The sequence below is a fragment of the Pleurodeles waltl genome, chromosome 6 (assembly GCF_031143425.1).
Source record: "Pleurodeles waltl isolate 20211129_DDA chromosome 6, aPleWal1.hap1.20221129, whole genome shotgun sequence".
Classification (NCBI taxonomy): Eukaryota; Metazoa; Chordata; class Amphibia; order Caudata; family Salamandridae; genus Pleurodeles; species Pleurodeles waltl.
Window position 1 is genome coordinate 1,514,008,148 of NC_090445.1, and position 24,560 is coordinate 1,514,032,707.

A 24,560-nucleotide genomic window follows, 5' to 3' on the forward strand; every position below is an offset into this window, starting at 1 on the left:
GTGGGCGTGTCAGAGGAGGGAGTCTTAGTCGCCCTTTACTGAGGCCTACATAAGAAGTCTCAGGAACAGGGTGTGTCAAGAGCACCCATTGCCTTGGCCATGTCAGTGTTCTTTTTAAACTTCTCCAGCATCTGATGTTTGCCATCGAACGGTATGTGCTGTTAACACGAAGATAAGTGTGGCACTACATGAGGACACTGGAACTGAGTCCCTCAGCCACAGTATCAACTGCATTAAGAGCTTATCAGAGTGTGGTATTTGGTATTATTTTGCCCTGAGATACTAGTTTGTGACCACGCTGTTTATACTGGTCAGGGAGGTGCTTCAGAATGTAGGAATCTACCCCCACATTTTGCCTGTTGTCAGTATGTTTTGACTGTGTTCACTGGGATCCTGCTAACCAGGACCCCAGTGACTATGCTCTCTCCCTTTAAACTTGGTTACTTGGACCAAACAGACCCCACATTTGACATACTGGCACCCCCATAGAAGTCCCTAGTATATGGTACCCTGGGCATTGGGGTACCACGGGTCTCCCATGGGCTGCAGAATGTATTATGCCACCCATGGGAGCCCATGCAAAGTGTTTCTGCAGGTCTGCCACTGCAGCCTGTGTGAAAGGGTGCATGCACCCTTTTCATTACAGGTCACTGCACCAGGTCACTGTAAGTCACCCCTATTGTAGACCCTCCTAGTGCAGATGGCAGGGTGCAGGTACCTGTGTATGAGGACACCCCTGCATGAGCAGAGGTGCCCCCATGAACTTCAGCTCCATTTTCATGGAGTGTAATGGACATAGGTTACTGTCTATGTCCAGCTACATAATGGTAACTCCGAACCTAGGCGTGTTTGGTATCAAACATATCGGAATCATACCCCAATAGTGTTGCCAGTGTTGGAAGTATGACTCCATGCACTCTGGGGGCTCCTTAGAGGATCCCCAGCATTGCTCCTACCAGCCTTCCAGGGTTTTCCGGGCAGGCCAAGCTGTTGCCACCCCTCAGACAGGTTTCCGACCTTCTGCTGCTTGATCAGCTGCAGCCCAGGAAGGCAGAACAAAGGATTTCCTTTGGGAGAGGGGGGTAGCACCCTCTCCCTTTGGGAATAGGTGTTACATGGCTTGGGAGAGGTAGCCTCCCCAAGCCACTGGTATGCTTTGAAGGGCACATTTGGTGCCTTCCTTGCATAAACTAGTCTGCACTGGTTCAGGGACCTCCAGTCCCTGCTCTGGTGCGAAACTGGACAATGGAAAGGAGAGTGACCACTCCCCTGTCCATTATCACCCTAGGGGTGGTGCCCAGAGCTCCTCCAGAGGGTCCCTTGATTCAGTCATCTTGAATCCAAGGTGGGCAGAGGCCTCTTGAAGCATCTGAGTGGCCAGGTCAGGCAAGTGACTTTGATCCCCCTACTGATAAGTGTTCACTTGTCTGGGTGACCAATCTCCCTTCCAGGGCTATTTAGGGTCTCCCTCTTGGTTGGCTCCTCAGATTTGGCTTGCAAGATTCCAGCAGGACTCCTCTGCAACCTCTACTTCGACTGGACCCTCCTGGAACCGATAATCTGCATCCACAACGAAGACTCTGCTTACACCATTGTTTCCACAGCTCTTTTCAGCGTCTGGTACATTTCCCCAGCTGTGCATCCTCTGAGGGTAGCAAATCTTCAGTCTGCACGAGAAGGAAGAAGGAATCTCACTTGGAGTGAAGGATGTTACTCCCTTGCATCCGCAGGCACCAACTGCAGCAACGACCGGCTGCGTGGATCTCCTCTCATCCTGAGCTGTGTGGATCCTGCATCACAACTGGTGGTCTGGAGTGATTCCCTTGGTCCTCTCTACCAGCTGTCCAACTCTAGTGGAGGCAAGCCCTTGCCTTCCCATGCAGGACAGTACCCCCGTGCACCACGTCTCTTGCAGCTACCAAGGCTTGTTGGCATATCCTCCAAGGGATCTTCAGGCTCTGTATAGTCCTAGCCCTCTTCCCTGCGACGCACAACCCTCTGCGTGCTTCTTCTGTGGCATGGGACCCTACTTCAGTTGTGCTGTGTAGGCCTCTCTGCGACTCCTGGTTCCTCGTCCAGTGCGTCCTCTGTGGGGGCTGCCTTTTCTTCTGTGGACTCCCTGCCTTGCTGAGGGTCCCCCAGGACTCAGCAAAAACAACAAGTGATGGATGGAATGCTGAACATTGTCAAACACTCACCCCCAGTCACAGATCTGGGTTTAATCCATCGTTCTTTTGCTCACCATGCCACCCCAGTTTGGATCCAGCCATATGCAAATCAGTCTTGACCCTGTTCCTCATGGGAACAGTCCAGCCCGAACTGCCAAGCCAGGTCCTCACTGGACCGGAAACAAGCATCCTGGGACCGGTTTCAGGGTTTCACCCCTCATCAGCCAGGCTACCTTGAATCCAGTGGCATGGGAAGCACGGGACCCACGTCTGGGCATACCCTTCCCACTTAGGGCGACAAAGCAAAAACAACAACTGATGGACGGAATGCTGAACATTGTCAAACACTCACCCCCAGTCACAGATCTGGGTTTAATCCATCGTTCTTTTGCTCACCATGCCACCCCAGTTTGGATCCAGCCATATGCAAATCAGTCTTGACCCTGTTCCTCATGGGAATAGTCCAGCCCGAACTGCCAATCCAGGTCCTCACTGGACCGGAAACAAGCATCCTGGGACCGGTTTCGGGATTTCACCCCTCATCAGCCAGACTACCTTGAATCCAGTGGCATGGGAAGCACGGGACCCACGTCTGGGCATACCTTCCCCAGGACTCTCCTGCATGGGTTGAGTCCTCCGGGACCTTGCTGCTCCCCGGCAGCTCCACTTTTTCTTCACCACGACTACTGCCTTTGCCAATGCCTGTTGGTGGTTGTTCCTCGCCACTGACCGACTGCAATCTTCCATCTGGCATGGGAAGTCGACTGCATCCTCCAGGAACTCTTCACCAACTCCAGGGCTGTATTGTTGACCGTCTTCATCCTAGCGTCGACCACCTCCTGAAACCACAGTCAGGTGGGTAGTGGCTCCTGCCTCCAAAGGAGCCTTCTGTGACTTCTAGACTTGGAACCCTTCTTTCACAGGTTTTCCTCACCAGGAACCCATTGTTGGTTTCTTGCAGTCTTGTCTGGGTGTTGCATTTTCTTCCTTTTCGTCTTTTCTGGTGGTTTGGGAAAACTCCAGGAACTTACTCCTTTCTTCCTGGTTGCTGAGGGGCACTATGGTACTTACCTTTAGGATTTTCTAGCTCCCCCAGCTCCCCGCTACAGATTCCACTTACCTGAGTTGGGGTCCCGCATTCGCATTCCATTTTTTCAGTATATGGATTGGCCTCCTACCAGGGCCACTATTGTCTATCGCTATTGCACTGTTTTCTACTGCTTTTTATGCCTATTTCTGATTACTAGTGTACATATCTACTGTGTTACTTATCTCCTATCAGATGGTTGCCTATCTAGTATTTTTTGGTATTGTGTCATTAAAATGAAGTACCTTTATTTTTGTAACAAAGTGTTTTCTTTCATGTGTGTAAGTGCTGGATGACTACAGTGGTATTGCATGAGCTTTGCATGTCTCCAAGATAAGCCCTGGCTGATAATCCACAGCTACCTCTAGACACTGCCTACACTACACTAATAGGCAACTCAGATGCTCCCAGAGTTCCCTGCCAACCTTGGAAACAAGAAGGCAGAACCCAGGGACCCTCTAGAGAAGCTCTGGGCACCACCTATGGGGTAGGTGATGTACAGGGGAGTGGTCACCCCCCTTTCCTTTGTCCAGTTTCGCGCCACAGCATGGACTGGGAGTCCCTGAACCGATGTGTGCTGGTTTATGCACAGAGGGCACCAAATGTGCCCTTCAAACCAAACCAGTGGCTTGGGGAGGCAACCTCTCCAAAGCCATGTAACACCTATTTCCAAAGGGAGAGGGTGTTACCTTCCTCTCCTAAAGGAAATCCTTTGTTCTGCCTTCCTGGGCTTGATCAGATCAAGCAGCAGGAGGGCAGAAAACTGAGGGGTGGCAGTAGCTGGGCTGCCTGAAAACCCTGTAAGACTTATGGTAGCAATGCTATGGGTCCTGTAAGGACCCCCCCCCCCCCCAGAGTGCATGGAATCATACTTCCAATAGTATTGAGGTATGATTCCAACATGTTTGATACCAAACATACCCAGGTTCGGAGTTACCATTATGTAGCTGGACATTGGTAGTGGCCTATGTCCAGTACATGTGTGAAATGACGTCCCCGCATTCTCAATGTCCAGGAAAATGGATCTGGAGTTTGTAGGGGCACCTCTGTTAGTGTAGGGGTGCCCTCAAACACAGGTACCTGCAACCCTGCCCTCTGGGCTGAGAGGGCCTACCATACGGGTGACCTGTAGTGACCTAGTGTAGTGACCTATAGTGAAAACGGGTGCATGCACCCGTCTCCCGCAGGCTGCAATGGCAGGCGTGCAGAACCCTTTGCATGGGCTCCCTATGGGTGGCATAACAACTGCTGCAGCCCATAGGGGTCTCCTGGAACTCCAATGCCCTGGGTACCTAAGTACCATATACTAGGGACTTACATGGGAGGACAAGTAAGCCAATTGTGGGGAAAAAGGTACACATTAGAGGAGCGAGCAAAACTACTGAGGTCCTGGTTAGCAGGAACCCAGTAGACAGTCAAACATACTGACAACAGGCAAAAAAAATAGGGGTAACCATGCCACGAAAGAAAGTACTTTCCTACAAAGAGTATCTTGCACATTCATGTCTTGGAGGGGGGGAGGGGGGGGGGGGCGCATGGTCTCTTGACATGAGTCAAGTTCTTTCTGGAGATGCTGGAGTATTGGTTGCTACAGATCCTTGGACCCCGTCATTAACTGGGGACTCAGCGCAGACATTGAAGCAGTCTTCTGGCTTATCAGCGCCAAGGTGGGTTTCGATTCCATTGAGGTTTCGGAGCCGATTTTCGCTTCAGGTTTCGGTGCATATTTTGGTCCCAGCATAGGCAGAGCTATAGCTTCTGACAGCCACTGAGGTGGTGTTCGGCCGGTGCATGGTGACAGTGTGTGACTAGGGTATGTAGGGTGGTATTCATAGTCGAAGGCTTTGAGACCTGTTGCACCTCTGGATCCTGTTGCTCCACTGTTAGAAATCGTGTGTCCAATTGGCAGAGGGACCACATTCCTCATCAGGGCAAGTAAGATACACACTAAAAGGTTACCTGTGCTCCCCCTCTGATAGCTTGGCACAGAGTAGTTAGGGTAAAATAAAAATGCAATGTGTAAAGTATTTGTGCGCACACATATTAACAGTGAAAACACCACAAAAGGACTCCATAGCAGTTTAGAAAAATAGGCAATATTTATCTGAATCAAACAAGACCAAAACGACAAAAATCCAACATACACAAGTCAAGTTATGAACTTTCACAGATTATATCAAAATGCAGTGTTTACAAGACAATAGCTCCTACTGCAACTATCTGGTCGCATTGGACCGGGGCAAATCCAAAAGTGCAGCCCAACTGCGATGGAGCGTGGGCTGGGTACAGGGATCATGGAGACCCACTGACAGTACCTTTATTGCATCAACGCTCAGTGACTATGCGCTGATCCAGAGGAGGGGATGCGTTGTACTTGCAGGCGATGCGTCATTTCCTGATCAGGCAACGTTGTTGATGCGTCGATGTCCAGAAGCGATGAGTAGTGGTTCCGATGCATTGGTGCTGCGTTGGCCAAGCCAGGGCTGTGTTGTAAGTCGGGGTTGTTGCGTCGCACACTTAGCGAGCGGCGTCTGCTGCTTCAGTACACACAGAGACAAAGCGGTATTTCTGCAGTGGGATGCGTCAGTCCTAAGTGACAAGCCAGTGTTGTTGCATCACACTCACCTCGAAGGGCACAGGACTGGATATGGCACCACTTGGCAGAGCAGAACTCACAGTAGAGAAGCCCAAGAGCTGACAGCAAGATGCAGGTGAAGTCTTTAATGTCCTTGAGACTTCCGAAACAGGAGGCAAGCTCAGTCAGGCCCTTGGAGAAACTTTATATTAGAGGATATAGAGAGTAAAGTCCAGTCCTCACACTCCGAGGCAAAAAGTAGCAGGCAGCAGGGCAACACAGCAGAGCAAGCAGCAAAGTGGCAGTCTCACTGCCTCAGACTTTTACTGAGAGCTGGGGCTAAACTGTAGAGGCTGGGTGCAGATGGGAGAGCCTCCAGCTCTTCTTTGAGATCCCGTTTCCAGAAGATGTCTGATGTATCTCCTTTGCGGCGCTCCAGTCTGCATAGAGTATGCGTCAATCTCGTTGATACCGTAGGGTCTTCTTACAGCAGAAGACGAGGCAGGCTGAACACAAAGACTTGTCTGGGTGGGGGCTAGTCAAAAAATGCAGAAAAAATTATGGTCAGTCCCAGGATACCTTGAATGACACTAGAGGCAAGGGAAGGGAAACCTTACCATCACTGTTGGTTCTTCTCTTCAACGAAGATCCAAAGATGAGATGCACGGCCCTGCAAGGGGCAGGGCCCAGAGGAAGAGGCATCAAGAGAAGGCCAATCTGACTGACGTTGGGACCAGAACAAAGAAAGTAATTTTTTGTGTCAATGGGAGAGGATAGGCCGAAGAAGTCCGACATCAAAGACCACAAGGCGTTGACCTGAAGCTCTACCGGTAACGGATCTGAACCAGATGGCAGATGTACAAAACTGGACTTCTTTGCACATGTCCACCTACCTTTTGCCCCCCTTTAGAACTACTAGATGCTGGTTTTCGACTCTGACAGTGCGGTGAGGCCTGCTAATCAGACCTCAGTGACAGTGCTCGTTCCCCTAAAACAAGTAAAGTCTAATTGTAACCCAAATGGCATGGCCTTCAGCAACCCTGTAAGTCCCTAGTAAATGGTATCCCTGGTACCTAGGGCAGAGGTAGTAAAGAGGCTGAAGCATGTTTTATGCCACCCTAAGTGACGCAAAATTACAGACTGACATCGCAGGGTGCATGGCATTGTGCAAATCATGTTTGAAAAACACAGCATGGCACACCCCATGCCAAAGACACTGCATTGACTATATGCAAGTCATCCCTACAAAAGACCTTGGATCCCTAAGGCAGGGTACACTGTAGTACATGTGAGGACATATCTGCATGAGTAGATATTCCACTGTAATGTCTAGTGCTATTTTTAGATATTACAAGTGAGTAGGGAAGCCATCTAAAGGTATGTACTGGGCACTGGCCAAAACGAATTTCCCAGCTACAAAATGGCTTCACTGAAACCTATGGTGTTTGGTATCAATAAACCCACACTGATTCCAGTGACGGATTTATTAATACCAGGTGACAGCACCCTTACAACACCCTAAGCAGAGGCATCTTCCCTCAGATTTTTCAAGCACTAGTGTGAAAAATTACCATGTGCCAAGAAGGAAAGCCTCTAAGGGGAGGAGGGTGGGTCGTAAATTAATCTATGAAAGATTATAATACTAGAGAATGAGAGTTACAGGTAAGTAACATTTTTTCTTCAGTATTGGAGTATCTTTCATAGATTCACATGCTTGAATAAGAGTAGCTAGTAGTTATGAAACATGTTATATAAACATATCATGCATATAACATCGGATTGTGTGTACAACTTAAACATTTGATAATATCATACTATTCTTATTGGAAAAGATGCTAATGTACTGCTTATCCCACGGCTGCCTCAATTTGGTGATTTGTATCTGGATTGTAGTGCTGAGTGAAAGTATGCCTGCTTTTCCAAGTTGCGGTACTGCATAAAATGTTGATAGAAACACCAGCAAACAGGGCTGCTGTCGTCGAGATTGCTCTAGTAGGATGCGTAATAACATAAAAATGAAGAGGCCTGCAGCCTTTGAATGGTAGAATTGCACTGCTGTTGCCATCCGTCTCGCAATAGTTGCTTCACTTACTGGACCTTCCTTGTTATGGTTACCGTATGTCACAAACAACTGGACAGTATTGCGGAAATCTTTTGTGTGCTGTATACAGAACTTTAAACACCTTCTTACATCGAGAGTACACAAAGTTCTTTTCACAGGTGTCTGCGATTTAGGAAGAAAGTTCGTAGAAACGTTCACTGAGGTGGAAGTTTGTCTGCTCTTTAGGTATAAACCTGGGATTAGTTTGAAGAATCACCTCACTATCTTTGAATTGCAGAAAAGGCTCCTTAATCGTGAATGCCCGAAGCTCACTTACTCTTCTTGCAGAGGTTAATGCCAAAAGTAAGACAGGTTAAGAACTTAAGATCCGTCTTGTGGATCAGCTCCAAAGGGGTTTTCATAAGTTGGCCAGTGGATGAGATTTTATTGGAGGAAATGTTTTGGAGCAAAAAAAAAAAAAAAACCTTGAGAAATGGCTGGACCACTCTATTTTACCATAGAGAAGGGGAACGGGCAGTCCTTCTCTATATAGAAATCTCTGCCAAATGCACTCTGATGGAGGAATGACAGACCTGCTTTGGCGAGAGACAGAGGGAATGGCAACACTTGCTCAGGAAGTGAGGAAATAGGATGTACACTTGAGTTTTGACACCATAAACAAAAATGCTTCAATTTCAAATTATTGGTTTTGTTTGTAGCATTAGCTCTGGCCCTTACGAGGATATCCCTACACTCCTGTGGAATATCTAAATGTTGGAGTTCATTGTGTTCAGGAGCCATGCCAACACACACATGTAGAAAAACTGGATCTGAATGAAGGACCTGCCAGTGGTTCATTGATAACAGATCGTTCTGAGGCCTCTGCTATACATGTTTCCTCAACAAGAGTAGGAGCTCAGTAAACCAGTGTTGTCTGGGCCATCGTGGAGCAATAAGTATTAGTCCGCAAAGTAACATCATTTTCTGGAGAAGCCTTGGAAAAAGAGGATCTTTTGCTGGGGGGGGGGGGGGGGGGGGGGGAGGGGGGAGGAGGGAGAAAATGCAAAGAACCCTGACCATCTTTTCAAAAATACATTCCCTGAAGACTCATTGTGGTAATCACAACTTGCGTAGAATCTGCATTTTTCGTCTTGTGATGCAAAAAGATCCACACCCATCTTTGGACTCCCAAGTTTGATGCGTTCTGCTTAAAGTGTCTGCTAAGCAGTTGACAGCGCCTGGGGGATATTGATTTGATGAGCCAATGCCCATTTCCATATGCTTTGCGCTTCTTGCAAGAGGGCTCGAGATTTCATACCCCCCTGTTTGTTTAGGTAATGCATGCTTGTTTTATTGTCCATTCCAATCACAACTGATGACCCTTGGAAGGAAGAGATCACTCTGAGCTCCAAAAAGGTGATGTGACTTTTCCACTGCTGTGAACTCCATTTGCCTTGTATTTGTAGCAGGTCCTGCAAGTGAGGCCCTCAGCCTTCCAGAAAGGCGTCTGTAGTTATGACGTACTCCGAAATTGTGGAGAAGAAAGACATTCCTAATGAGAGGTTGTCTGGATGTATCTACCAAGGGAGAGCTTTTTTCATCACTGGTGTGATGTGGATGACCTGTCTACCTGGAGCCATTGTGCATTCTGTTCCTCTTGGAAAGGTCTCATCTGCAGATGAGCATTTGGAAATCAAATTATGGCTGAAGACATCATGCCCAGTAAAGATTTGAGACTGCAAACTGAAGCGGACTTTCTTTTTACAAGATTGCTGGCCAATGGCAATAGTTTCTTTTGTCTGTGGACAAGTATGCTTGGTCTTGTAGTGTTTCTAAGGTTGCCCCTAGAAAAGTAATCCTTTTTTGAGAGAAAGAGAGAGATTTCTGATAATTTACCATGAGACCCAAGGTTTGAAACGCTATAGCCATGGACGCTTGTTTTTTCAGGTACTTGTTGTATTTCCTGAGATTCAGAATGGGACACCATTCTCCAGATTTTTGAGCATCAGGAAAAACGAGAATAGAAACCCTTTTCTATTTGTGAAGGTGGGACCTTTTCTGTGGCACTTTTGGCTAACGCAGCTAAACCTTTTTTCGAAGAAGATGGAGGTGGGAAGGCAAGGATTGTTTTGGTGGGGTATGATGTGGAATTTTGTTGAACTCTCGAGTGTGTCCGTATGTGATGAGATTCAGCACCCCTTTGATGTGTTCTTTTCCGATTGGGGTTTGTAACTTGAAATTCTGGCTCGCACTGGATGTTTATTGTAGAAGTTGTAACCAGCACTAAAAGGTTGTGTAGGAAGTTGGCTCTGTATGTGCTATTTCAAAGTAAGGAATAGCATGCACAGAGTCCAAGGGTTCCCCTTAGAGGTAAAATAGTGGTAAAAAGAGATAATACTAATGCTCTATTTTGTGGTAGTGTGGTCGAGCAGTAGGCTTATCCAAGGAGTAGTGTTAAGCATTTGTTGTACATACCCATAGACAATAAATGAGGTACACACACTCAGAGACAAATCCAGCCAATAGGTTTTGTATAGAAAAATATCTTTTCTTAGTTTATTTTAAGAACCACAGGTTCAATTTTAACATGTAATATCTTGTTTGAAAGGTATTGCAGGTAAGTACATTAGGAACTTTGAATCATTTCAATTGCATGTATACTTTTCAAGTTATTCACAAATAGCTATTTTAAAAGTGGACACAGTGCAATTTTCACAGTTCCTGGGGAGGTAAGTTTTTGTTACTTTTACCAGGTAAGTACGACACTTACAGGGTTCAGTTCTTGGTTCAAGGTAGCCCATCGTTGCGGGTTCAGAGCAACCCCAAAGTTACCACACCAGCAGCTCAGGGCCGGTCAGGTGAAGAGTTCAAAGTGGTGCCCAAAACGCATAGGCTTCAATGGAGAGAAGGGGGTGCCCCGGTTCCAGTCTGACAGCAAGTAAGTACCCGCGTCCTCGGGGGGCAGACCAGGGGGGTTTTGTAGGGCACCGGGGGGGACACAAGCCCACACAGAAATTTCACACTCAGCGGCGCGGGGGCGGCCGGGTGCAGTGTTAGAACAAGCGTCGGGTTCGCAATGGAAGTCAATGAGAGATCAAGGGATCTCTTCAGCGCTGCAGGCAGGCAAGGGGGGGCTTCCTCAGGGAAACCTCCACTTGGGCAAGGGAGAGGGACTCCTGGGGGTCACTTCTGCAGTGAAAGTCCGGTCCTTCAGGTCCTGGGGGCTGCGGGTGCAGGGTCTTTTCCAGGCGTCGGGACTTAGGTTTCAGAGAGTCGCGGTCAGGGGAAGCCTCGGGATTCCCTCTGCAGGCGGCGCTGTGGGGGTTCAGGGGGGACAGGTTTTGGTACTCACAGTCGTAGAGTAGTCCGGGGGTCCTCCCTGAGGTGTTGGTTCTCCACCAGCCGAGTCGGGGTCGCCGGGTGCAGTGTTGCAAGTCTCACGCTTCTTGCGGGGAGTTGCAGGCTTCTTTAAATCTGCTTCTTGAAACAAAGTTGCAGTCTTTTTGGAGCAGGTCCGCTGTCCTCGGGAGTTTCTTGTCGTCGTCGAAGCAGGGCAGTCCTCCGAGGATTCAGAGGTCGCTGGTCCCTTTGGAAGGCGTCGCTGGAGCAGAGTTCTTTGGAAGGCAGGAGACAGGCTGGTGAGTTTCTGGAGCCAAGGCAGTTGTTGTCTTCTGGTCTTCCTCTGCAGGGGTTTTCAGCTAGGAAGTCCTTCTTCTTGTTGTTGCAGGAATCTAATCTCTTAGGTTCAGGGGAGCCCTTAAATACTAAATTTAAGGGCGTGTTTAGGTCTGGGGGGTTAGTAGCCAATGGCTACTAGCCCTGAGGGTGGGTACACCCTCTTTGTGCCTCCTCCCAAGGGGAGGGGGTCACAATCCTAACCCTATTGGGGGAATCCTCCATCTGCAAGATGGAGGATTTCTAAAAGTTAGAGTCACCTCAGCTCAGGACACCTTAGGGGCTGTCCTGACTGGCCAGTGACTCCTCCTTGTTGCTTTCTTTGTTCCCTCCAGCCTTGCCGCCAAAAGTGGGGGCCGTGGCCGGAGGGGGCGGGCAACTCCACTAAGCTGGAGTGCCCTGCTGGGCTGTGACAAAGGGGTGAGCCTTTGAGGCTCACCGCCAGGTGTTACAGCTCCTGCCTGGGGGAGGTGTTAGCATCTCCACCCAGTGCAGGCTTTGTTACTGGCCTCAGAGTGACAAAGGCACTCTCCCCATGGGGCCAGCAACATGTCTCTAGTGTGGCAGGCTGCTGGAACTAGTCAGCCTACACAGACAGTCGGTTAAGTTTCAGGGGGCACCTCTAAGGTGCAATAAAATGTACACTGGCATCAGTGTGCATTTATTGTGCTGAGAAGTTTGATACCAAACTTCCCAGTTTTCAGTGCAGCCATTATGGTGCTGTGGAGTTCGTGTAAAACAGACTCCCAGACTATATACTCTTATGGCTACCCTGCACTTACAATGTCTAAGGTTTTGCTTAGACACTGTAGGGGCACAGTGCTCATGCACTGGTACCCTCACCTATGGTATAGTGCACCCTGCCTTAGGGCTGTAAGGCCTGCTAGAGGGGTGTCTTACCTATACTGCATAGGCAGTGAGAGGCTGGCATGGCACCCTGAGGGGAGTGCCATGTCGACTTACTCGTTTTGTTCTCACTAGCACACACAAGCTGGCAAGCAGTGTGTCTGTGCTGAGTGAGAGGTCTCCAGGGTGGCATAAGACATGCTGCAGCCCTTAGAGACCTTCCTTGGCATCAGGGCCCTTGGTACTAGAAGTACCAGTTACAAGGGACTTATCTGGATGCCAGGGTCTGCCAATTGTGGATACAAAAGTACAGGTTTAGGGAAAGAACACTGGTGCTGGGGCCTGGTTAGCAGACCTCAGCACACTTTCAATTGTAAACATAGCATCAGCAAAGGCAAAAAGTCAGGGGGCAACCATGCCAAGGAGGCATTTCCTTACAGGTTGTCTTTGCTTCCTGCTGTTGTGTCTGGCCTAAGCTGTTTGCTTTCTCCTGGGCTGTTGTCCGGAGTAAGCCGCTGATGGTCGTGCTTAATAGGTCTGATTCTGTTCAAAGCCAGGTCAAAAGGGCTGTAGGAATGATTGATATGGCTGATGCCATTGGTATCCTCATCAAAAAGAATGTGTCCCAAGTCCAGGAGCTCCAAGAAAGGGTGTCTTACAAAAGAGTTCCTTAGAATCTAGCAGTTTTGGTGTCTGACTTGAAAGCGAGCAATGCATTGTTTATATGCTTGCCAAATAAAGCCTTGCCAACATAGGGCATTACCAATGTCTTTGTTTGAGCGTCTGGGCATAATGCTGTAGTTTAGAGCCAGCCTTGACATCTGAACTGCCTGATCCTGCTAATGCCTGAAGCCAATAGAGGCAATATGTATTGCACAATATTTTTTTTTTAACGCTGACCTCTCACCTTCTTGCCTCCACTTTTTTGTCATCTGGCACAAAATCCAGGTAAGTGGTGATGTCTCACCACATCTAGTAATTGTATCTGCCAAGAATTGCCAGGGATTTAGCTTCCTGAACAGACATGGCTGCCATAGTGGTGAATCATTTACCAATATTATCTAGGCACTTGCCTTCTTCTTGAGGAGGAATGGTAATCAGGGGAACAGATTTTTTTGATCGGTGCTGCACTGCTTGGGAAATCACTCAATCCAGTTTTGGATGCACTGTAAAGCAAGCAGGTAATCCTTCTTGCGCCTTACATTTATTTATAGGTGGTACTGCTGCTCCGACCGTAGCCACTGTTGTGATTATATTGAGTCCTATTTCCAAGATAAATCTAATAAAGTGATTGCCCTTACTGTCTTTCTAGCCTGTTCTTTAAAGTCATAAAGAAAGCAATCAAATTGCTTTATAGTGATTGGTAAGTGAAAACGTGTTGCCGCCCTTTCCACAATTCTGTGAAATCCACCAATATCCTCAGGTGGAAAATCTATTGGTTGTGGCGCAGGAGGTGAAGGCATTGGAATAGGATATTCGTCCCACTCATTTGTTAAACATTGTGTGTCACAAATGTCACCTTCTTCTTTGTCTTCTTCATCTTCAATTGATGACAAAGAAGACGGGTCATCAAAGGGGACACAGAGATATGTGGTTTTGGAGCTATCCTCAGGGTAGGTGGTGCCACGAGCTGCAGAGTGTGGTGCAGCAGCCAGCTTTTTAGTGGAAAATTGCGCTCCTGTTGGATTTGTCTGTTATAGTCCTATATTGCCGGCCTTGATACACAGGCTCGAAGTATTTCCTTTCCTTGTCGTCATCATGGTATTTTACCAACCGCTCTGATGGGCTGTGAGCTGTCCCAAAGAGACCTTGATCTTAACATCTAGCAAGTGGCTAGGTTGTTACTGAGACACATTGCTGGGTGAGGTAAGGTCCAGAAGCAGCATTAAAGGGGTAGACTGCAGTCTCGTTGATGATGCCGTCGACTGTGGTGGTGTAGACATTGTTAAATCAACATGGGTGATTTCTTTGTTGTAGACTTGAAACTGTTACATCCTCACTTAATTGAAAAGTTGTTAGTCTCGTTGATGAGGACTTTTTGGACAGTGCTGTCGATGTAGCTGATGACTATATAACATGCTTCATCGATGGTGCGGTCGTCAATGGTGTATCCATCGTAAAATGTGCTGTCATTGTCAACATTGTGGTTGTGTCGAGGTCGTGGTTGATAGTTTTCTCGGATGACACAATGGTAGTCGTTTGCGAGCTGGTTGTTGACAGTGTTTATAGGAAGCATTTTTACTTTAACCATCATCGACGATAATTTTAATGTCCTCCCTGTCATGGACGATGTCTTTTCTCACAGCTTGTGCTTTTTGAAAACTGGCTGAGAAGAAGATTTTACTGGTTTTATTGATAATACCACAGAAGGAGTAGTAAGGTCAGATCTGACTTTTGATGTTCCATTTTTTTTGCTCATGAGAGGAGCCTGTAGACGACTGGTGGCTCATCTATTCTAGGCATTTTTCTGCCTCCTAGGTGAACTCTGGTGAACTCTGGTGTGAACTTTCCCTCTTTTTATATTTTGATTGAGAGGTAGCAGAATGATCACTATCCTCCTTCTCTGATAAAACCACGGTCTTGGGTTTAAGCTACTGAAGCCAAAGCAAAAGAAGTCTCTCTCTATCTATCTTTTAACATACCTACATTCACAAATATCATACATGTCAATAAAATGTATATTTTGAGAGAGAGAGAGAGAGAGAGAAAGAGAATGTTATGAATACTACATCCTGCAAAATGAATCACTTCTAGGTGCTTGGATTGAATTTAGTGTGTGAATTCAGCGCTTAGAAAATTGGCTTCTCCTTTGAGGGACAGTAGATTAAATTGAAAGTGAGCAATTTGTAAAGGTGGGGGGTAAAAAACAAAACTATTTACATAAAGGATGCTGCTCAAAAAAGGCAGTATAAGTTGGAAGAAAGGCTTGTGAAGCCAAAGACAAAAAAGATTCTTCAAACAGGTAGAGTTAGAGAAACGAACATGGCTTAATGATATGAGCATGGAAGGTAGTATTTTTCTCAGTACTCTGCATATGCACAGCTGCCCTTTGTTTTGGAATATTATTACATTTACCTATGCAGTACAAACAAAGATTCCGTAAAACATAGTACATTAAATACTTCAAATGAAGGTAAAAATGAAAAACGAAGGCATTAAGACACTCCTAAACTAGAATTTCAAGAGGTAGGAACATCCAAGGGATGGAAAATCCTCAAATACATACAGAATTCAAATGGACTTTTCACAAAACTAGACAGACTCATGCTCAAAACTACTGACATTTTGTGATTGCTTCTCTGTAGTTGGCACTACAAACTTAAATGTTGAATAGGGATAAATTAAAAGCAGAAACATAAATTGAGGAGCATCAGCTCCCTCGCTGCAAAGAGCTGGAACACCCTGCACCTCAGCCAGTCACCATAGCTGCATCAGTTCAGGAAGGACCTTAAAACCTGCTCTTCAACTGAAGCTCAGAGGACTAACCCTCTCAGCGCCTTGAGACCCTTATAGGTGAGTAGCTGCACTTTATAAAAATTGATTTGATTTGACGGGAAGACAGTACACATAGGTAATACAGAAATCCGTTCCTTCATGTGATCAAGGTATCAGCCAAGAGGACAAAGGAGATAAGCAAACACTTGTGTTGAATTAGTGGGTTACTGAAAGTAGAACCAAGTATTATATTGAATACTACGTCAGGAAAAGAAACTGCATGAACAATGAAGTTTCACAAGAAAGTTTGAGGGTGGTAGAGCAGCGCTGGAATCATTGCAGAAGGGAATGAGGTCTACAGACCACTTCTGCTACCTCAAGATGGGAGTTGGAGCACAGAAAGGTTAAGAAACTAGGCTTCTGAGGGGTTGAAAATATATAACCAATTCCATCTGCCGTGATTCTAGGAATGACCAGTGATGGAAAATATATTTGAGTGGGGTGCTGAAAGCATGATTGCAAATAGAAAAACATTTAGTAATTATATCACTCGATGGCTTAAAATGTCAGAACAACCTGCAGTGTTCTCTCAATCCCTCGATCTAGCTACACTGCTGGTAGCTGGATGTAGGTCTGAGGCTACAAGAGCGTAAATCAAGAATGTTGTCAAGGAATTAAAAGAAGCAATGTGATTGATATAGCATGTGGTTTTACTTTAGTCTCACTTGTAAATAATGTATCCAGGTCTTGGCAGAGTGGTAAGTGATTTGTTATGGACTGGGCAAGTGGCAGTGGGCCCCATGTATTAATTAAATTGATGGAAGAGCCCTGCCTTTAGCTGTCAAAATACATTTCTAGGTTTCTGGCAAAGGTGGGAAGAGAGTGATGCTGACATTGTGCTGTAAGTACATTTTGGAGGTTGACTTGACTGTTCACTATGCCAAAAAACAAGCTGTCTCAATAAGGCAAAACTATTCTCCAATTTCCATCATGGAACACTATTTACAATCTTTGGATCATTCCATTAAAACAATTGCCCCATAGTTACCTTGTTTGAGCTTTTTGGTGATAGTGACCTGGCACTTGATGCACTTTTTCATTCGCAAGGAACATTCTGGAAAAGGAAGGCAAAGATGCTAAGTTAGGCAGAGAGTTCTACAAGTTAACAGCAAAGCAGCATAGTAAACATAAACAATAGGACTACATACTAAATGATATGTGTAAGGAAATGCCTCCTTGGCATGGTTGCCCCCTGACTTTTTGCCTTTGCTGATGCTATGTTTACAATTGAAAGTGTGCTGAGGCCTGCTAACCAGGCCCCAGCACCAGTGTTCTTTCCCTAACCTGTACTTTTGTATCCACAATTGGCAGACCCTGGCATCCAGATAAGTCCCTTGTAACTGGTACTTCTAGTACCAAGGGCCCTGATGCCAAGGAAGGTCTCTAAGGGCTGCAGCATGTCTTATGCCACCCTGGAGACCTCTCACTCAGCACAGACACACTGCTTGCCAGCTTGTGTGTGCTAGTGAGAACAAAACGAGTAAGTCGACATGGCACTCCCCTCAGGGTGCCATGCCAGCCTCTCACTGCCTATGCAAGTATAGGTCAGTCACCCCTCTAGCAGGCCTTACAGCCCTAAGGCAGGGTGCACTATACCATAGGTGAGGGTACCAGTGCATGAGCATGGTACCCCTACAGTGTCTAAACAAAACCTTAGACATTGTAAGTGCAGGGAAGCCATAAGAGTATATGGTCTGGGAGTCTGTCAAACACGAACTCCACAGCACCATAATGGCTACACTGAAAACTGGGAAGTTTGGTATCAAACTTCTCAGCACAATAAATGCACACTGATGCCAGTGTACATTTTATTGCAAAATACACCCCAGAGGGCACCTTAGAGGTGCCCCCTGAAACTTAACCGACTGTCTGTGTAGGCTGACTAGTTCCAGCAGCCTGCCACACTAGAGACATGTTGCTGGCCCCATGGGGAGAGTGCCTTTGTCACTCTGAGGCCGGTAACAAAGCCTGCACTGGGTGGAGATGCTAACACCTCCCCCAGGCAGGAACTGTAACACCTGGCGGTGAGCCTCAAAGGCTCACCCCTTTGTCACAGCCCAGCAGGGCACTCCAGCTTAGTGGAGTTGCCCGCCCCCTCCGGCCACGGCCCCCACTTTTGGCGGCAAGGCTGGAGGGAACAAAGAAAGCAACAAGGAGGAGTCACTGGCCAGTCAGGACAGCCCCTAAGGTGTCCTGAGCTGAGGTGACTAACTTTTAGAAATCCTCCATCTTGCAGATGGAAGATTCCCCCAATAGGGTTAGGATTGTGACCCCCTCCCCTTGGGAGGAGGCACAAAGAGGGTGTACCCACCCTCAGGGCTAGTAGCCATTGGCTACTAACCCCCTAGACCTAAACACGCCCCTAAATTTAGTATTTAAGGGCTACCCTGAACCCTAGAAAATTAGATTCCTGCAACAACAAGAAGAAGGACTGCCTAGCTGAAAACCCCTGCAGAGGAAGACCAGAAGACAACAACTGCCTTGGCTCCAGAAACTCACCGGCCTGTCTCCTGCCTTCCAAAGAACTCTGCTCCAGCGACGCCTTCCAAAGGGACCAGCGACCTCTGAATCCTCTGAGGACTGCCCTACTTCGACGACGACAAGAAACTCCCGAGGACAGCGGACCTGCTCCAAAAAGACTGCAACTTTGTTTCAAGAAGCAGCTTTAAAGAACCCTGCAACTCCCCGCAAGAAGCGTGAGACTTGCAACACTGCACCCGGCGACCCCGACTCGGCTGGTGGAGAACCAACACCTCAGGGAGGACCCCCGGACTACTCTCCGACTGTGAGTACCAAAACCTGTCCCCCCTGAGCCCCCACAGTGCCGCCTGCAGAGGGAATCCCGAGGCTTCCCCTGACCGCGACTCTCTGAAACCTAAGTCCCGACGCCTGGAAAAGACCCTGCACCCGCAGCCCCCAGGACCTGAAGGACCGGACTTTCACTGCAGAAGTGACCCCCAGGAGTCCCTCTCCCTTGCCCAAGTGGAGGTTTCCCCGAGGAAGCCCCCCCTTGCCTGCCTGCAGCGCTGAAGAGATCCGTTGATCTCTCATAGACTAACATTGCAAACCCAACGCTTGTTTCTACACTACACCCGGCCGCCCCCGCGCTGCTGAGGGTGAAATTTCTGTGTGGGCTTGTGTCCCCCCCCGGTGCCCTACAAAACCCCCCTGGTCTGCCCTCCGAAGACGCGGGTACTTACCTGCAAGCAGACCGGAACCGGGGCACCCCCTTCTCTCCATTCTAGCCCATGCGTTTTGGGCACCACTTTGGACTCTGCACCTGACCGGCCCTGAGCTGCTGGTGTGGTAACTTTGGGGTTGCTCTGAACCCCCAACGGTGGGCTACCTTGGACCAAGAACTGAATCCTGTAAGTGTCTTACTTACCTGGTAAAACTAACAAAAACTTACCTCCCCCAGGAACTGTGAAAATTGCACTAAGTGTCCACTTTTAAAGTAGCTATTTGTGAATAACTGGAAAAGTATACATGCAATTGAAATGATTCAAAGTTCCCAATGTACTTACCTGCAATACCTTTCAAACAAGATATTACATGTTAAATTTGAACCTGTGGTTCTTAAAATAAACTAAGAAAATATATTTTTCTATAACAAAACCTATTGGCTGGATTTGTCTCTGAGTGTGTGTACCTCATTTATTGTCTATGTGTATGTACAACAAATGCTTAACACTACTCCTTGGATAAGCCTACTGCTCGACCACTCTACCACAAAATAGAGCATTAGTATTATCTCTTTTTACCACTATTTTACCTCTAAGGGGAACCCTTGGACTCTGTGCATGCTATTCCTTACTTTGAAATAGCACATACAGAGCCAACTTCCTACATTGGTGGATCAGCGGTGGGGTACAAGACTTTGCATTTGCTGGACTACTCAGCCAATACCTGATCACACGACAAATTCCAAAATTGTCATTAGAAATTGATTTTTGCAATTTGAAAAGTTTTCTAAATTCTTTAAAGACCTGCTAGGGCCTTGTGTTAGATCCTGTTTAGCATTTCTTTTAGAGTTTAAAAGTTTGTAAAATTAGATTCTAGAACCAGTTTTAGATTCTTAAAAAGTATTCCAACTTTTAGAAGCAAAATGTCTAGCACAGATGTGACTGTGGTGGAACTCGACACCACACCTTACCTCCATCTACAGATGAGAGAGCTAAGGTCACTCTGTAAACTAAAGAAAATAACAATGGGCCCCAAACCTACCAAAATACAGCTCCAGGAGCTTTTGGCAGAGTTTGAAAAGGCCAACCCCTCTGAGGGTGGCAACTCAGAGGATGAAGATAGTGACTTGGAGGGAAATTACCCCCCTCCAGTCCTACTTAGGGAGAGCAGGGCTACTCAAGCCCTGACTCCACAAATAATAGTCAGAGATGCTGGTTCCCTCACAGGAGGGACCAACAACTCTGAAATCACTGAGGATAACCCCAGTGAAGAGGACATCCAGTTAGCCAGGATGGCCAAAAGATTGGCTTTGGAAAGACAGATCCTAGCCATAGAGAGAGAAAGACAAGAGATGGGCCTAGGACCCATCAATGGTGGCAGCAACATAAATAGGGTCAGAGATTCTCCTGACATGTTGAAAATCCCTAAAGGGATTGTAACTAAATATGAAGATGGTGATGACATCACCAAATGGTTCACAGCTTTTGAGAGGGCTTGTGTAACCAGAAAAGTGAACAGATCTCACTGGGGTGCTCTCCTTTGGGAAATGTTCACAGGAAAGTGTAGGGATAGACTCCTCACACTCTCTGGAAAAGATGCAGAATCTTATGACCTCATGAAGGGTACCCTGATTGAGGGCTTTGGATTCTCCACTGAGGAGTATAGGATTAGATTCAGGGGGGCTCAAAAATCCTCGAGCCAGACCTGGGTTGACTTTGTAGACTACTCAGTCAAAACACTAGATGGTTGGATTCAAGGCAGTGGTGTAAGTAATTATGATGGGCTGTACAATTTATTTGTGAAAGAACACCTGTTAAGTAATTGTTTCAATGATAAACTGCATCAGCATCTGGTAGACCTAGGACCAATTTCTCCCCAAGAATTGGGAAAGAAGGCGGACCATTGGGTCAAGACAAGGGTGTCCAAAACTTCCACAGGGGGTGACCAAAAGAAAGGGGTCACAAAACCTCCCCAGGGGAAAGGTGGTGAGACAGCCAAAAATAAAAATAGTAAAGAGTCTTCTACCGGCCCCCAAAAACCTGCACAGGAGGGTGGGCCCCGAGCCTCTTCACAAAACAATCCTGGGTACAAGGGTAAAAACTTTGATCCCAAAAAGGCCTGGTGTCGAAACTGTAGTCAGTCTGGACACCAAACTGGAGACAAGGCCTGTCCCAAGAAAAGTTCCACTCCAAACTCCAATCCAGGTAACACTGGAATGGCTAGTCTCCAAGTGGGATCAACAGTGTGCCCAGAGCAAATCAGGGTCCACACTGAAGCTACTCTAGTCTCTGAGGGTGGGGTGGATTTAGCCACACTAGCTGCCTGGCCTCCTAACATGCAAAAATACAGGCAGCAGCTCTTTATTAATGGGACAAGTGTAGAGGGCCTGAGGGATACCGGTGCCAGTGTCGCCATGGTGACAGAGAAACTGGTCTCCCCTGGCCAATACCTGACTGGAAAAAATAATACAGTCACCAACGCTGACAATCAGACTAAAGTACATCCCATGGCAATGGTAACTTTAGAATGGGGAGGGGTCAATGGCCTGAAACAGGTGGTGGTCTCCTCAAACATCCCAGTAGACTGTCTGCTTGGAAATGACCTGGAGTCCTCAGCATGGGCTGAGGTAGAACTAAAAACCCATGCAGCCATGCTGGGTATCCCTGAACTGGTGTGTGTAAAAACAAGAGCACAATGCAAGGCACAGGGTGAAAAAGTAGAGCTGGAGTCTGGAAAAATGGCCCAGCCTACCAAGAGAAAAGGAAAGTCAGTTGGGAAACCAACTGCAACACAGTCAGAAAAAGAGAACCTCTCTTCTCAGGAAGAAGTTCTGCCCTCTGACGGAACTGAGCCTTTGGAGCTTGAACCTTATCAGGTTGAGCTCTTAGGCCCAGGGGGACCCTCAAGGGAGGAGCTGTGTAAGGGACAAGAAACCTGTCCCTCTCTTGAAGGCCTTAGGCAGCAAGCTGCTGAAGAGTCCAAGGGCAAGAAAAATGGAACACATAGGGTCTATTGGGAAGATGGACTCCTGTACACTGAGGCCAGAGACCCCAAACCTGGTGCCACTAGGAGAGTGGTAGTGCCTCAGTCGTTCAGAGAGTTTATTCTGACCTTAGCCCATGATATTCCCCTTGCTGGACATTTGGGACAAACCAAGACGTGGGAGAGGTTAGTCAACCACTTCTACTGGCCCAATATGTCCCAGAAGGTTAAGGAGTTTTGCCTCTCCTGCCCCACCTGTCAATCCAGTGGTAAGACAGGTGGGCACCCAAAGGCCCCCCTCATTCCACTTCCAGTGGTGGGGGTCCCCTTTGAAAGAGTGGGTGTGGACATAGTTGGTCCACTGGAACCTCCCACAGCCTCAGGAAATATGTACATCCTAGTAGTAGTGGATCATGCTACTAGGTATCCTGAAGCTATTCCCCTTAGGTCGACTACTGCCCCTGCAGTAGCCAAGGCCCTCATTGGTATCTTTACCAGAGTGGGTTTCCCTAAGGAGGTGGTGTCTGACAGAGGTACCAACTTCATGTCAGCATACCTAAAACACATGTGGAATGAGTGTGGAGTGACTTACAAATTCACTACACCATACCATCCACAAACTAATGGCTTAGTTGAGAGATTCAACAAGACATTAAAGGGCATGATCATGGGGCTCCCAGAAAAACTCAAAAGGAGATGGGATGTCCTCTTGCCATGTCTGCTTTTTGCTTACAGAGAGGTGCCACAGAAGGGAGTAGGATTCTCACCCTTTGAACTTTTGTTTGGTCACCCTGTAAGGGGACCACTTGCTCTTGTTAAAGAAGGCTGGGAGAGACCTCTTCATGAGCCTAAACAAGACATAGTGGACTATGTACTTGGCCTTCGCTCTAGAATGGCAGAGTACATGGAAAAGGCAACCAAAAACCTTGAGGCCAGCCAACAGCTCCAGAAGTTTTGGTATGACCAAAAGGCTGCACTGGTTGAGTTCCAACCAGGGCAGAAAGTCTGGGTTCTGGAGCCTGTGGCTCCCAGGGCACTCCAGGACAAATGGAGTGGCCCTTACCCAGTGCTAGAAAGGAAGAGTCAGGTCACCTACCTGGTGGACCTGGGCACAAGCAGGAGCCCCAAGAGGGTGATCCATGTGAACCGCCTTAAGCTCTTCCATGACAGGGCTGATGTGAATCTGTTGATGGTAACAGATGAGGATCAGGAGGCAGAGAGTGAACCTCTCCCTGATCTTCTGTCATCAGACCCAAAAGATGGCTCAGTAGATGGAGTGATCTACTCAGACACCCTCTCTGGCCAACAGCAAGCTGATTGTAGGAGAGTCCTACAACAGTTTCCTGAACTCTTCTCCTTAACCCCTGGTTAGACACACCTGTGTACCCATGATGTGGACACAGGAGACAGCATGCCTGTCAAGAACAAAATCTTCAGACAATCTGACCATGTTAAAGAAAGCATTAAGGTGGAAGTCCACAAGATGCTAGAATTGGGAGTAATTGAGCGCTCTGACAGCCCCTGGGCTAGCCCAGTGGTCTTAGTCCCCAAACCTCACACCAAAGATGGAAAGAAAGAGATGAGGTTTTGTGTGGACTACAGAGGGCTCAATTCTGTCACCAAGACAGATGCTCATCCAATTCCCAGAGCTGATGAGCTCATAGATAAATTAGGTGCTGCCAAATTCTTAAGTACCTTTGACTTGACAGCAGGGTACTGGCAAATAAAAATGGCACCTGGAGCAAAAGAGAAAACAGCATTCTCCACACCTGATGGGCATTATCAGTTTACTGTTATGCCCTTTGGTTTAAAGAATGCCCCTGCCACCTTCCAAAGGTTGGTGAATCAAGTCCTTGCTGGCTTGGAGGCCTTTAGCACAGCTTATCTTGATGATATTGCTGTCTTTAGCTCCACCTGGCAGGATCACCTGGTCCACCTGAAGAAGGTTTTGAAGGCTCTGCAGTCTGCAGGCCTCTCTATCAAGGCATCCAAATGCCAGATAGGGCAGGGAACTGTGGTTTACTTGGGCCACCTTGTAGGTGGAGGCCAAGTTCAGCCACTCCAACCCAAGATCCAGACTATTCTGGACTGGGTAGCTCCAAAAACCCAGACTCAAGTCAGGGCATTCCTTGGCTTGACTGGGTATTACAGGAGGTTTGTGAAGGGATATGGATCCATTGTGACAGCCCTCACTGAACTCACCTCCAAGAAAATGCCCAAGAAAGTGAACTGGACTGTGGAATGCCAACAGGCCTTTGACACCCTGAAACAAGCAATGTGCTCAGCACCAGTTCTAAAAGCTCCAGATTATTCTAAGCAGTTCATTGTGCAGACAGATGCCTCTGAACATGGGATAGGGGCAGTTTTGTCCCAAACAAATGATGATGGCCTTGACCAGCCTGTTGCTTTCATTAGCAGGAGGTTACTCCCCAGGGAGCAGCGTTGGAGTGCCATTGAGAGGGAGGCCTTTGCTGTGGTTTGGTCCCTGAAGAAGCTGAGACCATACCT

General features: G+C 47.4%; 1 protein-coding gene across 5 annotated transcripts in view; it reads right to left on the minus strand.

The window, feature by feature from the left end:
- MIB2 (MIB E3 ubiquitin protein ligase 2) overlaps window positions 1–24,560 on the minus strand; it is a 358,930-nt gene that overhangs the window by 11,344 nt on the left and 323,026 nt on the right. For all 5 annotated transcript variants that reach the window (XM_069241041.1, XM_069241040.1, XM_069241042.1 and 2 more), the window contains one exon: window positions 16,876–16,941. In XM_069241041.1, coding sequence (XP_069097142.1) covers window positions 16,876–16,941 — 66 coding nt within the window. The remainder of the gene's footprint in view (window positions 1–16,875; window positions 16,942–24,560) is intronic.